The 17880-nt window shown below is 42.3% G+C and overlaps 2 protein-coding genes across 5 annotated transcripts in view; one reads left to right on the forward strand and one right to left on the reverse strand.

Annotated features, from left to right (window-relative positions):
* Positions 1–5837, forward strand: part of Tmem18 (transmembrane protein 18) — a 118527-nt gene extending 112690 nt beyond the window's left edge. For all 4 annotated transcript variants that reach the window (XM_076213787.1, XM_076213786.1, XM_076213788.1 and 1 more), the window contains one exon: positions 1786–5837. In XM_076213787.1, coding sequence (XP_076069902.1) covers positions 1786–1926 — 141 coding nt within the window. In that variant the 3' untranslated portion in view covers positions 1927–5837. The remainder of the gene's footprint in view (positions 1–1785) is intronic.
* A 4454-nt stretch (positions 5838–10291) lies between these two features.
* LOC143041764 (pescadillo homolog) overlaps positions 10292–17880 on the reverse strand; it is an 83026-nt gene continuing 75437 nt past the window's right edge. The window contains exon 10 of the mRNA XM_076213790.1: positions 10292–10692. Coding sequence (XP_076069905.1) covers positions 10358–10692 — 335 coding nt within the window. The 3' untranslated portion in view covers positions 10292–10357. The remainder of the gene's footprint in view (positions 10693–17880) is intronic.

Raw genomic sequence — 17880 nt, forward strand, 5'->3', positions numbered from 1 at the left:
ACGGTAGTGACAGAGTTTGGGAAGGTATGCAATAGGAGTTAAAGGTACATACATATACCAATGCTTTTTCCCCCTTACAAGGGAGGTAGCCAAAAAGAAAAAGGATAAAATGATTTCCACCCATTTCATCCCTAAATGCACTCCAATCCCCTCCACCCTCCCTCCCATCTTAGCACCTCCTGGATGATGGGTCATCCCTGCACCTTGTCCACTGCCCTGGGTCAGAGGCAGTGTCGCAAGGCACAGTACATCCACAGCAAGGCCGCTTCATTAAATCGGCGACCCCCCTCTCCATCCCCCCATGTAGAAAAGGAGAAGATGGGGAGAAATCCCTTCAGGCTGTGTCATATTTTGCTCACACATACTACCTCGCCCCCCATCCCCCCACCCATTCCACCTCATGCATCACATCATCCATATACAACCATTCTCCATTCACCCCTGTCTTCTGTCCTTCCTCAACAGACATTCCCCTCTTCCCCAAAGCCCCTTTCACCCCATCCATCCATCTCATCCTAGGACGTCCCCTCATGTTCACTCCCTCCACATCTGCCTTCCATACCTCATACATTGATGTTTCTCCCTAATCCCTCTATGCACTCATTTAAATCTACCCAAAAAGCCTCCCTTCTACACTCTTCTCACTATCAGGCCCATATGCTCTTACAAAAACCCACATCTCCTTTCCCAGTTTCACCTTCATCCACATTATCCTTGAGGAAACCTCCTTCCACTCCACTACATGTTTACCTATCTCTTCACTTACTAGTGTATCCACCCCTTCTCTCCCTCTCTTCACTCCTGATAACCTCCCAAACTTACACTCGCCCTTCCCTCTCAACTTAGTTTCAAAGCTAACACATCCATCTTTCTTCCCACAAACATACTACCTATCTTTTCCATTTTACTCTCATCTGTACCACATCCATGCACATTAAAAGACCCAAACCTTAGGGTGCTGGTTGGAAAACTCCTAGACCCCCTTATGCCTTTACTTTTTTTAGGAATGTCCCCTGTGGGGCTACAGGGAGAAGGATGCCTAGTCCCAATCCCTGTCCCTTTTTTCTCCCTTCTTACGATCCAAGTGGAAATACTTGGTGGCAGTATTCTTTTGCCCCCGCCACAGGGTAGGTAGGCAAAAAAGGAAGTGAATATTCAGAGAAATTGTACAGGACAGCAACAAGAGGGTGGGGGACAGCATAACGGAGGGGCAGTCATAGTATAAAAGCGTCATCATTTCTCTATGAACAGAGTTTTCCTCTATCACAGACAAAATGATGTGTGGCTCTGATCTGTAGGGGCACCCCATATAGACCCTAAAGTATCAACTGCATGCTACTTTGCCACAATAACATGCCGCCAATACCCCAGATGGGTTAAGGTAAATGGTAAAAGTAAGGTGATGAGATTTACAAGGGGAGAGAGTTGCAGCAAGTTGGAAGTAAGTATTTAAGGAAAGATGCTAGAGGAATTGGATAGCTTTACGTTGCATGTGCCAGAAAAGGGATGAGTGGAGATGGAGGTAAAGTGTAGACGGAAGCAAGTAAATGCCTTAGGAAATTTTTAATCCCCTAAGGCATGAGAAATAGCCATTTGGGAATGTATGATTGTATTGCTATCTACATACATACCATACATACATATACCAAGGCTTTTTCCCCCTTTCAAGGGAGGTAGCCAAAAAGAAAAAGACATAAAATCATTGTTATCTACTTTATTTAATTTTGTTTATTCACAGACAGAAGCTTTCATTTTCCTGCATTCTTATACTTGTTTGTCTCTCAGATCAATTGGTTGTGGATCAGCAGCAACATGATGGTAACAGCTAAGAGGGCAGAGCTGGAGCTGCAGCAACGGCCCAAAGGAACTAGTAAGAGTGACATTCTAAAAGAATGCCATGCAGAAGAGAGTAAGAAAGAAAAATGATTGGCTATGAATACCTAGCCACATCCTGAACAGGATAGAACATATTTGTCTTTGATTTATCAAATACCAGTGTTTATGAACTGGAGTATTTCTAGCAGTTAATAGAACACAATAAAGATCAGATTTCTGCATTTTGTCTGGACAGAAATACTCCAACTTATATTCATGAGATAATGTTCTAGGATATTTGGAAGAGGTGGAATAATAAATTGTTAACAGTAATATATTTTCGTAATGTATGACTCTTGTGTAGCCAAGTTACAGAAAAGATAGTAAAGGCTGTACTTAATGGTTCCTGAGTACTATAAAAAATTTCCAGGAATGGATATTTGTAGCTGTAAATATAGGCACTTAGAATATGGTATCTTCTTTTTACTGCTCAGATAGGAAATTAACTTGAACTACTTCAATACAAGAAAATTTGGTTTGAGGTAACATTACTCCTCAAGAGAAGACTATAGACAACTTAAATGGAGTAAGAATTCATGCTTTGGAACCCTCTTATGTTTGTGATTTTGTATTTACGTTTAAGTGTCATTAAACACATTTATAATTAAGGAAAAAATAGAGTAGTGACAATGTAAGTGAAAAATATAATTTTGATGTAATATGTTTTGCAGCTTCCCTACTTTTTCTACTACACTGGAACCCACTGCTTGTTTAAGTGTTTATAAACAAATGTCTGTGTGCATTTACATACATGTTTGCGGACATATGCACATTATGTAAATGAAGACAGGTAGCTATGCACACATACAAACAAATATTTATAACAGGAAAGTAAACCACTTGATACTGTGTGCTTCATATTGCAGCATCTTTTTTTTCATGGTGTAACAGATCTGGAGTTTAAGACTAGACAAAAGTACAATTTGTAGATAGGATAGATAAGATGTATGCAGATAGATTTAATTATAAATGCATTCAGATCACTATATTTGTGTGCCATTTTTATGTAGTAGAGAAAATAAAAGTAGTTTGCAAGGGCACACTGATTATTTCTTCTTGTTTCTGTTTTATGTGAAATGATGAAATGTTTACCAGTTTTGTTCAATCATGTTTCCTGTTACTATAATCTTTAAATGATGTTGTGTTGAGTCAGTTGTTTTTCATGTGTAGTTATCTTGGATAATCTTTTGTTAAAAGATTTGAGATTATGTCGGATGCTTTGAAATTCCTTCTTTTATTTTCTTTATGTACTTTTCTGAAACTTGTTTTGTCTACATAAGAGATTGAGAGTGAATATATTTATTTGAAGACATTGAATGATAAACTGTAAGCTGCCCAGAAGTCTTCCCATTGTTACATATATATAGAAATGACTGGTTTGTCATTTTAGTGTGATAATTTTCAAACCCATTTATCCCAATGCACTCGGAGGAATTGAATGTTCATAATAAAGTCCCATCACAGTTGTGCATTGGACACTACTTATAGGTATGTCAACAGTTAAGCCTATACCTGTAAAAAGGAAAGTGTACCTAGTCTGTTAATATAGGTATGTGTTCAAGGCTGATGAGCCAGATATTCATATGTTGAATAATTCTCTTAACCCTCACAAAAAGTGTAGAAATACTGGTGGATTGTTGGTGATGAAATACAATACAACCCCCACAACACATTATTCTTCATAGATTGTGTTTTTGGATATGTTTACCTGGCTGCATGGGGACAACACTAATAGAATATCACTTGAAAATTAAGATCCTTCCCATAGAACAGTGCTGGTGGTGTAATCAAAAGCATGCTTTTGTTATATTTGCATAGTTATGGTTTGAATCCTGCACTTCTCTGTGACTCTCTCCAGTGACTTACCTGCCCCAACAGTCCAAGTCCAAAAGGACAAAGATGATCGCTATGGTTGCAGCCATACACCTCTTGGCATAGGTTGCTCACCATCATAGAAGAGCACATGAAAGTGATAGGCACACAGTTTGCATGAGTTCTTGACCCCCCCCCCCATTCCAACAGCATATCACACAAACACAACCCAATGAATGCACCATAAAAACAGACCTAGTAGTATTCTATTCAAACATGTGCAATAATCTGGCTCCCCAATACTCCGCAGTATGTCCATACAAAAACATACATACACAGGACTCAGATTTTATACTGACCAAACTCCCCTAGATATCAATTCAATTTGGAAATCACCCATATGACAAAGAACTACACTGGCATGCTGTTCAGGTCACCACTGTATTAAAACAGTCGTTATCATCATTGAGAGGATAGAAGCATTAATAAAGTATGGGAGCATACACTAATAGGGGATGTTGCTTAACTCTCACACCATTCCCAGTCCCCACAATTTCTCTTAGTAAGCCCCTATGCAGCCACCCTTCTCGTTCCAAATGACTCTCAGCAGGTTCATTTGGGTTGTCCCAACCAACAGAGAATTGTCCTTACACTGGACTCCAATTGCTCCAGATGCAACTACTACATAGAAGACAATTCCTCATACCACACTGCCCAACACTTACCCTTCCCAGATAGCAACAGAAAATCTCTTGACTGTGACCTATGGGCTAAATCAGTGATCATGGCCATTTACCTGGGGCTACAGGTCTTTTGTAACAGATAACTGGGGCAATTTATTGCTTTTGTTCATCTGAAGGATGGACTGGAAGTCTAATGAATTAAGAGCACCTTCAGACTAGGGTTCACCCCTCGGTTAAATGATGGTGTAAAGTGTTCACCTGAACTAAATTAAAAATACATCAATTTGAAGGGGTTGATGTCCAGTCATTGTTCATTTCCCAGATGTTTCTTATGATTCTTTTGATTTTTACTTTCTTGTTCCTGGGTATTGCCATTGGCCATTGAAATTTATGATTAATTAAATGGTTTTATAAAGATAATAATTGTTGCCTCAAGTTTCACAGACTGGAAACCTGCAGCCCAATAGTTGCTAGCAACAGTCCCAGAGATCCCATTGATCTCTCCAGGAAGAAACTTTGGACTGTTGTTGGTGTTGTATTAGTGTGGGACTTTGTGTTACTGGGTTATAGTAGTTGGAGGGGAGCAGTTATTTGTTGTCAGCTCCATATGTGGAAAGGTAGAAGGGAGCGGTTAGTGGTTGTCAGCTCACTGTATGTGACAGGGTGGAGGAATAAAAGTTAAATTCACGAGATTTTGGGCCCAGCCTGTAGACTAAGTGTCAGCCCCTCAGTACTGCATTGCAGATTGCAGTGCAGATGGAGATGAGGATGTTGACAAATTTTGAAGAGTGGATTCTTACATCTGTCTAACAAGACAGCCACTTGCAGGTACCCATTATATTATTGGTCTATTGCAATAACAAGAGGCAGTTATAGTTATTAGAAGAAAATGATGTAGTTTAAACTCTTTCATCATTATTTGTCGTAAAGTGAAAACCTATCATATTTTAATACAAATTTTATAGATTTAGTCAGTAATTTGATGGGAAACTGTATTTGGTCTTTATTGTATTTGTAATTGGGTAGAAAATCAAAGATGGCCTATGTGAAATTAATGGTCTGAGTTTAGCTTTGATTTGGCCACCTTCCTTTCAAAGAAAAGGCCATTAAGATTTTATATATATATGTGTATATATATACATATATACATACATACACACATACTGCAAGTTTAGCAGGTTATGTTGCCAGAGAAAGAATGTTATTGTGCCATTTATGATACACCTTTTTGTGGGCCTCAGCACTCTAGACTTCAGGATCTTTGGTGCCTAATGGTAATCTTACCATTATTGATATTGTGTTTATTGATGCTTAGCATGATCAATGTAAAGTTAGCAGCATTCCAAAAACCTGCTCATTCCCTGGTTTTTGCTTCTAAGGGTAACTGGAGACAGGCACTATATTTCTTGTTTATACTTGTAAATTGTTTTGAACTTTATAATAAACATATCATTGTATTTTATGTAATGAATGTTGTTTGATTTTTCCTCATTTGGAAGAGGGTGGGAATTATATTCCTCGTTGGGCTAACCCATAAATTGGGAAACCTTGATAGTGGCTCGGGGCTTAGAACACACTAAGCCAGGTTTGACAAAAATCCCGAGATTTGTGCTGGCATCAGCTGAATTCACATGAAAGTAATGGGCTCTTTAATTAGGCCCACACCTGATGAGCAAAGATTAACTTTCTTAAATATCCAGGACCTGTCATGAATCTTATTTTGAGGTCCTGCAGCTCTTCACCTCATCTTCCCAATAAGAGGATAGCAGAATCTTAAGGTGAAGGACCAGGAAAAGGACCAACTACTCTTCCATCTTTGTGGTGTTCCTCAGTACCTGCTTTCACAAGGAGTTGCTAGGAAGGAAGGCAGTGACAAATACCTACAGTATATTCAGTTGTTCTCTCCAACTAAAAACTAAGAACTTCATTTTCCAACTAACTATCATAAGCTCTAGTGATGGTATATGACAGTTGGGGCAGAAGTCTTTTGTCATAATCCACACTATAGGCAGTGTTTGTCCTGTGTGAAGGTGAGGAGTAGTACAACTTGTACCTCCCTTTTTCAGACATTCTGCATGGCATCCATCCAGACCAGGTGCCTTACCTGCTTTCATCATCTTAACAACTGCCTTCACTTCATCCTTCCTTATTTCTCCTCCATTTTCCTCACTCATCACTCTCATTTTCTTCGCATTTCCCACTGCAGCTATCTTTCCCTCCCTATCCTCCTTCACATTTAGCAACTCCTTAAAATATTCTGCCCATCTTCCCCTTACTGCCTTCTCTTCAATTATCATCTCTCCATCTGCACCTTTTACCTTTTCTTCTCTACTTGATTCGCCTCCTCTTCCTCTCTTAATTTCTTTCCAAAACATCTTTTTATTACTTTCAAAATTTTGTCATACTCTTAGCCCACTTCACATCTGCTCTCCTCTTTGCTTCCTTTACCTTTTTCTTTACTTCTCTTTTCTTTTCTTTGTAACTCTCATATGACTCCCTCATCCTATTTTGTAACCAATCTGTGAAAGCTCGCTTCTTCTCTTCTACAACCTTCTTTGTTTCCTCATCCCACCATTCACTACCCTTTCTTCTATTTCCCACCTCATGGGGTGGTGCGAGAGGTGAATGCAAGGGTAGTGGGTCAGGGATTGGAGATTGTTAAAGAAAATGGAGAAAAGTGGGAGGTGAGCCAGCTGTTGTTTGCGGATGACACTGCGCTTGTGGCAGGATCGGAGGAGGGATTGAGGAAGTTGGTGGCAGAGTTTGGTTGAGTATGTGATAGAAGAAAGCTTAAGATAAATGTGGGTAAAAGTAAGGTGATGAGATGTACAAGGGGTGAAAGTGGCAGTAGACTGGAAGTGAGCATTAACCCCTTCCATACGGTGCTGCCTACGTAGGCGGCATGGGGACCAAGTGGATACGCGAGGCTGCCATATCGACGTCTTGATTATATTTATTGTAGTTGTCCCTGCATAACTGACATACTCTAAACTGGCTTCATCACATTTTCTATAGTTATCAAAATTCACGGGTGAGAGAGAGAACGATCGATATAAGCGGTGACTATTATTTATGATGCGAGTATTATGATGCAACATCGTACGTCTGGCAGCTAATGCTGCCCGCGAGATTTTGGCCCGGAGTGAAGTGGTTAAGGGAAAGCAACTGGAGGAAGTGGATAGTTTTGGATACTTGGGTGCAAATGTGGCAGGAAAAGGTGGAGGTAGAATGTAGATTGAGAGAAGCGAGTAAATGCCTTGGTGGATTAAAAAGTGTAATAAGGAATAGACATTTGGGAATGGATGCTAAGAGGAGACTGTATGGAGTGATTGTGCCAACAGCACTGTATGGGGCAGAAACATGGAACATAAGAAGAGAGAAGGAGTTTGAATGTGTTTGAGATGAGGTGTCTCAGAAGTATGATGGGGGTTACTAGGCTGGATAGAGTGAGAAATGAGGAGGAGAACAGGGGTGGAAAAGGAGCTGGGAGATAGGGTTGATGAAAGAGTATTAGGATGGTTTGGACACATGGAAAGAATGAGTGAAGAAAGACTAGTAAAAGAGGTATGGAAGGCAGATGTGGAGGGAGTGAACATGAGGGGACGTCCTAGGATGAGGTGGATGGATGGGGTGAAGGGGGCTTTGGGGAAGAGGGGAATGTCTGTTGAGGAAGGACAGGAGAGGACAGAAGACAGAGGTTAATGGAGAATGGTTGTATATGGATGATGATGTGATTGCATGAGGTGGAATGGGCGGGGGATGGGGGTGAGGTAGTATGTGTGAACAAAATTTGATGCAGCCCGAAGGGATTTCTCCCCGTCCTCTCCTTTTATGCAATGGGGGGGACGGAGAGGGGGGGTTGCCGATTTAATGAAGCGGCCTTGCTGTGGATGTGCTGTGTCTTGCAACACTGCTTCTGACCCAGGGCAGTGGACAAGGTGCAAGGATGACCCGTCATCCAGGAGGTGCTCAGATAAGAGGGAGGGTGGAGGGGTGTGGAGTGTATTCAGGGATGGAATGGGTGGAAATGATTTTATGCCTTTCCCTTTTTGGCTACCTCCCTTGTAAGGGGGAAAAAGCTTTGGTATATGTATGTATGTATGTACTGCTCACCCCACATAAGGAGGGCTTGAAAAGGTGACCTAAACAGTCTCCCTAAACCCAACCAACCTAGAGAGCAGACCACAGCATGGTTACCCATAATGTATTGTGTTCCTGGTGTGGCAGGTCTACGTCATGGGACCAACCCCCAGAAGGAGTTGGGAGCCAAACCATCACAAGAAGCCCTTGGCATCCTGGAGGGTGGCACGAATCCCTTGGTGTAGCTTTGGTTACCTGGAGCAAGTACCAAAACCCATGCTCAAAAGTACACCAAGGGATGATTCAACAGTGATTGTCCCTATTCTCCTATTAGCTCTCCAAATGGGGAGCATGGCATATGCCCTACCTTGTACTGGGGTGAGGCAAATGCAACAATAGCATGTTTTCTTGTAAATGCCATGCTCAGGTGCTGGGTGGTGTATGCGCCAAGCACCCCTAAAAGGGCTCATCTCTTTGTGGCTGTGGGACTAAGCAAGGAGTGGCTTGGGCACTATGGACTTGGTTAACACCTATACCACTTTTCTGATCCTTGCAAACCAAAGCCCCAAACTTCTTTCCCATTCCCTTGTACTTACCCCTATATCTCGTACTACCCCTAATACTAATATCCAACCCTCAAACTATCCTTTCTTGACTCTATGACCCTTCACACCCCATCATCTTTTTTTTTTTTTTTTTTTTTTTTGGCAAAGTCAAGAGCTGGTGGAAGGGAGGGGACATTGATCCTTGGAAGCCCGTAGTCACGAACTCCACAAATGGCGACATGAATAGAATCAGTAGCTTGGGGCTGGGACCGAGGTGGCAGCGCTATTCAGTAGTTGTCCATGTGACTGAGTAACCCTCTTTAGGAGCCACTCTGCTCACTTCACAAGAAGGTACTAGAAAAGGTACCCTAAATATAGGCCACTTCAAATTGCCTTGACTGAGGAATCGCCCCCAGTTGGATGCCAATATAATGTGGCTCGTTCCAAGTGCAAGAAAAGGGGGAGGGAAAGAGATGGCGAGAGAAGTGATGACTGCATTTCAAAGGCATACAATCTATTCCCATCCAAACACCACCTCCCTCCCTCTTATCTTGGCGGCTCCTGGATGATGGGTCATCCCTGCATCTTGCCCACTGCCCTGGGTCAGAAACAATCTAGCAAAACACAGCACATCATCAGCACGGTTGCTTCATTTAATTGGTGATCCCCCCTCTCCGTCCCCTCATGCAGAAAGAGATGGGGAGAAATCCCTTCAGGCTGTATTCACACATACTCCCTCATCCTCCCACTCCTTTCCATGCATCACAGCATCATCCATACACAAACATTCTCCATTCTTCCCTATCTTCTCCCTTCTTCAACAGACATTTCCCCCTTTCCCAATGCCCCTTTTACCCCATCCATCCATCTCATCCTTGGTTATCCTCATGTTCACTCCTTTCACACCTTTTTTTACTAATCTTTCTTCACTCATTCTTTCCATGTGTCCAAATCATCCCAATACTCTTTCACCAGATCCACTCTCCTCACTCTATCCAGCCTTCTCAAGCATTTCATTTCAAACACATTCAAACTCCTCCTCTTATGTTCCATGTTTCTGTCCCATAGTGCTGTCGGCACAATCACTCCTTCATACAATCTCCTCTTAGCATCATTCCCAAACATCTGTTTCTTATCACATTTTTAATCCCCTAAGGCATTTACTGATACACATACCATCTTATATACAGGTTACTGCCTCCAGTTGAAAGATATTCCACCTCAACATATCCTCAATCATCCGACATTTCTATTCTTACAGAAACCTCCAGTCTAAAGGTTAAAGATATAAAGATGTTATCACTCAATAAAAATTTATTTCCAAGCAGTAAAAATAAAAATTTATACATAAACTCTAACCCACTATCCTGCTTTCTTTCTTGCAGGCTGAGGAGTAAACAGCCTGTCAGCCTCTGCCTTTTTTTCTGCCTTCTTCTCTTCTTTGATCCTCTCATCATGTCGTCTTCTCTTGTTGGCCAGAATCACCATGGTTCTCGTCTTCCTTCTTTCTCTCTTCTTAAGCTTCTGGTAGAGTCTCCTCTGCTTCTTGGGAATCATCATGGCACGCATCTTAATCTCTTCCTTGTCTGCGACCTTCTTTTCAGCCACCTTGTCAGGAAGGTCCACCTGACCTCGCTGGACACTTCCCACCTTCTTCTTGGCTTCACTTTCCTGGTCTTCTTCCTCTTCTTCCATAGCTATTGAATAAAAACAATAAATACAAGATAAGAAAGACAATAAATATGTACACATTCATATACCATGGTCCCCCCTTACCACAGAGGTAGCCAAAGTTAAAAGGCATAATTACATTCTCACCCATTTCATCCCCAGTCTACATTTTACCTCCACTCCTCCCTTTCCTGCCACATGTATCCTCAAGTATCTAAAGCTATCCACTTCCTCCAGCCTCTCCCCTTTAATACTCACTTCCATTTTGATGCGATCCTCTTCCCTTGTACATCTCATCACCTTACTTTTACCAACATTTACTTTCAACAATATATATAAACACTAAAGAGCCTTTCCCCTTTGTGTTGGTTCTAATTGATGGTTATTCTCCACAATGCATTATATAGGGGTAAACAAGACCCATATAGTCACAACTTTCAAAAATGAATGATGAAACTGTGAGTTAAAAGAATTAAATAATTAAAGACCCAACTTTTATCAACACTTCCTAACATTGTAGACATCATAAAAGCAAAACACAAGCTTTAAACCAGTGGTCCCCAAACTCTTCCAGGCCAACACCCACTTGGGTCCAGGTGGATTTCCAGTGACCCCCCACCCCTTGTACACACATACATACATACATACTATACCTAGGCTTTTCCCCCCTTACAAGGGAGGCAGCCAAAAAGGAAAAGGCATAAAATCATTCCCACCCATTCAGCCCTGAATACACTCCACACCCCTCCACCCTCCCTCTCATCTTAGCACCTCCTGGATGACCGGTCATCCCTGCACCTTGTCCACTGCCCTGGGTCAGAAGCAGTGTCGCAAGACACAGCATATCCATAGCAAGGCCGCTTCATTAAATCGGCGACTCCCATGCATAAAAGGAGATGGGGAGAAATCCCTTCGGGCTGTGTCAAATTTTGCTCACACATACTACCTCACCCCCCCATCCCCCCACCCATTCCACCTCATGCCTCACAACATCATCCATATACAACCATTCTTCATTCACCTGTCTTCTGTCCTCTCCCGTCCTTCCTCAACAGACATTCCCCTCTTCCCCAAAGCCCCTTCACCCCATCCATCCACCTCATCCTAGGATATCCCCTCATGTTCACTCCCTCCACATCTGCCTTCCATACCTCTTTTTACTAGTCTTTCTTCACTCATTCTTTCCATGTGTCCAAACCATCCTAATACTCTTTCATCATTCCTATTTCTCAATTCCCTTTCCACTCCTGTTCTCCTCCTCATTTCACACTCTATCTAGCCTAGTAACCCCCATCATACTTCTCAGACACCTCATTTCAAACACATTCAAACTCCTTCTCTCTTCTTCTCTTATGTTCCATGTTTCTGCCCCATACAGTGCTGTTGGTACAATCACTCCTTCATACAGTCTCCTCTTAGCATCCATTCCCAAATGTCTATTCCTCATTACACTTTTTAATCCACCAAGGCATTTACTTGCTTCTCTCAATCTACATTCTACCTCCACCTTTTCCTGCCACATTTGCACCCAAATATCTAAAACTATCCACTTCCTTAATGCTCACTTCCAGTCTACTGCCACTTTCACCCCTTGTACATCTCATCACCTTACTTTTACCCACATTTATCTTTAGCTTTCTTCTATCACACACTCTCCCAAACTCTGTCACCAACTTCCTCAATCCCTCCTCTGATCATGCCACAAGTGCAGTTTCGTCTCCAAACAACAGCTGGCTCACCTCCCACTTTTCTCCATTTTCTTTAACCATCTCCAATCCCTGACCAACTACCCTTGCATTTACCTCACACTACCCCATCCATGTATAAGTTGAACAGCCAGGGAGACATAATGCATCCTTGATGAAGTCCCACCTTTACCTCATACCACTCACTCTCTCCATTTCTAATCCTGACACAAGCTCTACTACCCCCATAAAAACTTTTGACAGCTCCTAAAAGCATTCCTCCTATCCTGTATATCTGCATAACCTCCCAACAGTGCCTTTCTGTCTACCCTGTCGTAAGCCTTTTCCAGATCCATAAAAGCCCAAAAAACATCCTTCCCCTTTCCTATAACTTTCTCACATATCTGTCTTACCACAAAAATCTGGTCTACACAACCTCTACCCGTCCTAAATCCACACTGTTCCTCACCAATTACTCCCTCTGTTCCTCTCCTAATCCTCTCAATCAAGGTCCTCCCATAAGCCTTCCCAACTACACTTAACAAGCTAATCCCTCTGAAACTACTACATTTACACTTGTCCCCTTTTCCCTTGTAAAGTGGAACTATACAGGCTGTCCTCCGGCACTCACCCTCTCTCCAGCAAACATTAAATAACCTCACCAGCCAGTCCACCATCACTATACCTCCTTCTTTTAGACATTCTGCATGGCATCCATCCAGACCAGGTGCCTTACCTACTTTCATCATTTTAACAACTGCCTTCACTTCATCCTTCCTTATTTCTCCTCCATTTTCCTCAATCATTATGGTCATTTTCTTAGCATTTCCCACTGCAGCTATCTTTCCCTCCCTATCCTCCTTCACATTTAGCAACTCCTTAAAATATTCTGCCCATCTTCCCCTTACTGCCTTCTCTTCCATTATCATCTCTTCATCTGCACCTTTTACCTTTTCTTCTCTACTTGATTCGCCTCCTCTTCCTCTCTTAATTTCTTTCCAAAACATCTTTTTATTACTTTCAAATTTTTCTGTCATACTCTTACCCCATTTCACATCTGCTCTCCTCTTTGCCTCCTTTACCTTTTGCTTTACTTCTCTTTTCTTTTCTTTGTACCTCTCATATGACTCCCTCGTCCTATTTTGTAACCAATCTGTGAAAGCTCGCTTCTTCTCTACTACAACCTTCTTTGTTTCCTCATCCCACCATTCACTACCCTTCCTTCTATTTCCTCCTGTCCTTCTTGTTCCACACACCATCTTTGCACACTTTGTGACTCCCTCTTTGAACCATCCCCATTCCTCCTCCACTCCTAGCTCTACTCTATCCTTCACTCCCACTCCTCCTTCAGCTTCTTCTTGTACTCCTTCTCCTTTTCATTTAAAGAGTTCACTCTAAGCACCTCCCTACCTTTTGTCCCTTTCCTCTTTCTCCATCCATCCTCCACTCTCAACTTACCTTCCACCAAAAAAATATTTGATATTCCCCCACCCTCTCCCTTTAGCACATGTACATCCTTAACTCTTCCTATCATAATCCTATTTACCACTACATAATCCATTGTACACACATGCAAACACTATAAATCATGGGCCCTTTCCCCCTTACAAAGGAGGTAGCCAAGTCAAAAGGCAAGTAACCACTCCCACCCACCACCCTTTCTTCCCTCATCTTCGCTCGTCATGGATGTTGGGTCATCCCTTTATCTGCCCACTGCCCTGGGTCAAAAACAATGCAGCAAGACACATCACATCCACAGCAAAGCCACTTCACTTTATCGATGACCCTTCCTATCCTACCCCTCATACAGAAAAACAAAGACTATGAGAAATCCCTTTGGAGTGTGCCAAAATATTCATACATTACCACTCCCACCCCCTCTCTTCCTTGCATCACATCATCTACACTCTGCCATTCTCCATTCACCCCTATCTCCTGCTTTCTCTTTTCCTCACTCAACAGATATTCCCCTTTTGCTCAATGCCCCAGTCACCCCATTTATCCATCTAATCCTCAGTTCTCCCTTGAAATTCCCTTCATCCACTTCAGTCTTCCACCCCTTTTACCCACATCTACCTTCAACTTTCTCCAATCACATATCCTCCCAAACACTGTCACTAACTCCCTTAATCCCTCCTTTGACCCTGCCATAAGTGCAATGTTGTCAGTAAACAACAACTGGCTCACACCTACTTTCCTCCATTTTCTTAAACCATCACCAGTCCCCTCTCCATTACCATTGCCTTTACCCCTTTCATGTACACATTGAACAGACATGGCGACATGACACATCCCTGTTGCAGTCCCACCTTTACTTCAAACCACTCATTCTCTCCATTTCCAATTCCAACACAGGCTCCACATTCTTTGTAAAAACTAGACAGCCCTTAACAGCCTTCCCCCAATACCACATACCTGCATTACCTCCCACAGTGCCCTTCTGTCTATTTTGTCATATACCTTTTCCAAAACCATAAAGCCCCCCCCACCCAAAAAAAAAAAAAAAAAAAAAAAAAAAAAAAAAAAAAATCTTACATACATACATATACCAAAGCTTTTCCCCCAAAAAGGAAAAGGCATAAAATCATTCCCACCCATTCCATCCCTGAATACACTCCACACCCCTCCACCCTCCCTCTTAGCACCTCCTGGATGTCGGTTCATCCCTGCACCTTGTCCACTGCCCTGGGTCAGAAGCAGTGTCGCAAGACACAGCACATCCACAGCAAGGCCGCTTCATTAAATCGGCGACCCCCCATCTCTGTCCCCCCATGCAGAAAAGGAGAAGACAGGGAGAAATCCCTTTGGGCTGCGTCAAACTTTGCTCACACATACTATCTCACCCCCCATCCCACCTCATGCATCACAATATCATCCATATACAACCATTCTCCATTCACCCGTCTTCTGTCCTCTCCCGTCTTTCCGCAACAGACATTCCCCTCTTCCCCAAAGACCCCTTCACCCCAGCCATCCATCTCATCCTAGGACGTCCCCTCATGTTCACTTCCTCCACATCTGCCTTCCATACCTCTTTTACTAGTCTTTCTTCACTCATTCTTTCCATGTGTCCAAACCATACTAATACTCTTTCATCAACCCTATCTCCCAACTCCCTTTCCACCCCTGTTCTCCTCACCTCCTCATTTCTCACTCTATCTAGCCTAGTAACCCCCATCATACTTCTCAGACACCTAATTTCAAACACATTCAAACTCCTTCTCTCTTATGTTCCATGTTTCTGCCCCATACAACTGTTGGCACAATCACTCCTTCATACAGTCTCCTCTTAGCATCCATTCCCAAATGTCTATTCCTCATAACACTTTTTAATCCACCAAGGCATTTACTCGCTTCTCTCAATCTACATTCTACCTCCACCTTTTCCTGCCACATTTGCACTATCCACTTCCTCCAGTCGCTCTCCCTTAATGCTCACTTCCAGTCTACTGCCACTTTCACCCCTTGTACATCTCATCACCCTTACTTTTACCCACATTTATCTTCAGCTTTCTTCTATCACACACACTCCCAAATTCTGTCACCAACTTCCTCAATCCCTCCTCCGATCCTGCCACAAGCGCAGTATCGTCCGCAAACAACAGCTGGCTCACCTCCTGCTTTTCTCCATTTTCTTTAACCATCTCCAATCCCTGACCCACTACCCTTGCATTTACCTCTCACACTACCCCATCCATGTATAAGTTGAACAGCCAGGGCGACATAACGCATCCTTGACGAAGTCCCACCTTTACCTCGAACCACTCACTCTCTCTATTTCTAATCCTAACACAAGCTCTACTACTCTCATAAAAACTCTTGACAGTTCCTAGAAGCTTACCTCCTATCCCGTATATCCGCAAAACCTCCCACAGTGCCTTTCTGTCTACCCTGTCGTAAGCCTTTTCCAGATCCATAAAAGCCCAAAATACATCCTTCCCCTTTCCTATAGCTTTCTCACATATCTGTCTTACCACAAAAATCTGATATACACAACCTCTACCCATCCTAAATCCACTGTTCCTAACCAATTACTCCCTCTGTTCCTCTCCTAATCCTCTCAATCAAGATCCTCCCATAAGCCTTCCCAACTACACTTACCTTTCCCTAAAGCTTTCTCACATATCTACTTTACCACAAAAACCTGATCCACTCAAATCCTACCTTTCCTAAACCCACACCACTCCTTACCTATTACTCTCTCTGTTCCTCTCCTAATCCTCAGTTAAAACCCTCCCATATGCATTCCCAACTACTCAAACTGATCCCTCTGAAACTACTATTCACTCCTGCATTAGTACTCTACCCTCTCTTAGATGTACATTAACCACTTCGGTATGATGACACCGATGTAGGCGTCATGAGGCACAAGTGGTATGTGAGGATGCCAGTGTCGGTGTCTTGATTATATATTTTTTGTAGTTGTACATGAGTTACCCCCTAATTCTGTGAACTGGTTTAATCATGTTTTCTGTATTTATTATTACTCATAGTAAAAGAGAATGAGTAATGCAGCATTGACTTAACATTTTATAATGCAAGTAGTGTGATGCAAGAATTTGACTCGTACTGAAGTGGTTAAACAACCTCACTAGCCAGTCCACTATTGTTGTACTTCCCACCTAACACAGGTGCTTTACCTACTATCATCATTTTCAAAATTACTTACACCTCATCTTTTCTTATTTCACCTTCATTTTCCTCTCCCATCACTGTCATTTTCTTAGTGCCTTTCATTGCTACCACCAATCCCTCCCTATCCTCCTCCACATTCAACAGCTCTCTAAAATACTCTGTCCATCTTCCCCTTACCACCTATTCTGTAATCATCTGTGCCTTTTACCTTTTCTTCTCTACTTGACTCACCTTCACTTCCTCTTTTAAATTTCCTTCTGAAATATTTTTTTTTTATTATATTTATGTACCAGATGATAGGGATGAATAGAATGGTTGTGTATGGATGATGCTGATGGGGGATGAAGCATGAGGGAGTATGTGTGAATGATATTTTGATGCAGCCCAATGGGATTTCTCCCCATCTTCCATTTCTGCATGAGGGGACAGAGAGGGAGGTCGCCAATTAAATGAAGTGGCCTTGCTGTGGATATTTACCTAGTTGTATTATACAGGAAGAGAGCAATGCTCGTAGTGACCCATCTTTGTATCTTTCAGCATCTAGTTTGTTCTTAAATTCTTGTATAGTTTTTGCACACACTATTGCCTCATCCAATTTGTTTTAAATATCTACCACTACATGCGGGAAAACTACATCTGGGGTATTGGCTGCTTGTTATTGTGGCAAAGTGGCATGCAGTCGATACTTTAGGGTCTATATGGGGCGCCCCTACAGACCAGAGCCACACATCATTTTGTCTATGATAGAGGAAAACTCTGTTCATAGAGAAATGATGACACTTTTATACTACGACTGTCCCTCCGTTATGCTGTCCCCCAACCCCTTGTTGCTGTCCTGTACCATTTCTCTGAGTATTTCTTTTTCTGTGGTGGGGGAATTCCCTATGGTGGGGG

This window comes from Oratosquilla oratoria, chromosome 32, assembly GCF_046742065.1.
Source record: "Oratosquilla oratoria isolate Oo_2021 chromosome 32, ASM4674206v1, whole genome shotgun sequence".
NCBI lineage: Eukaryota > Metazoa > Arthropoda > Malacostraca > Stomatopoda > Squillidae > Oratosquilla > Oratosquilla oratoria.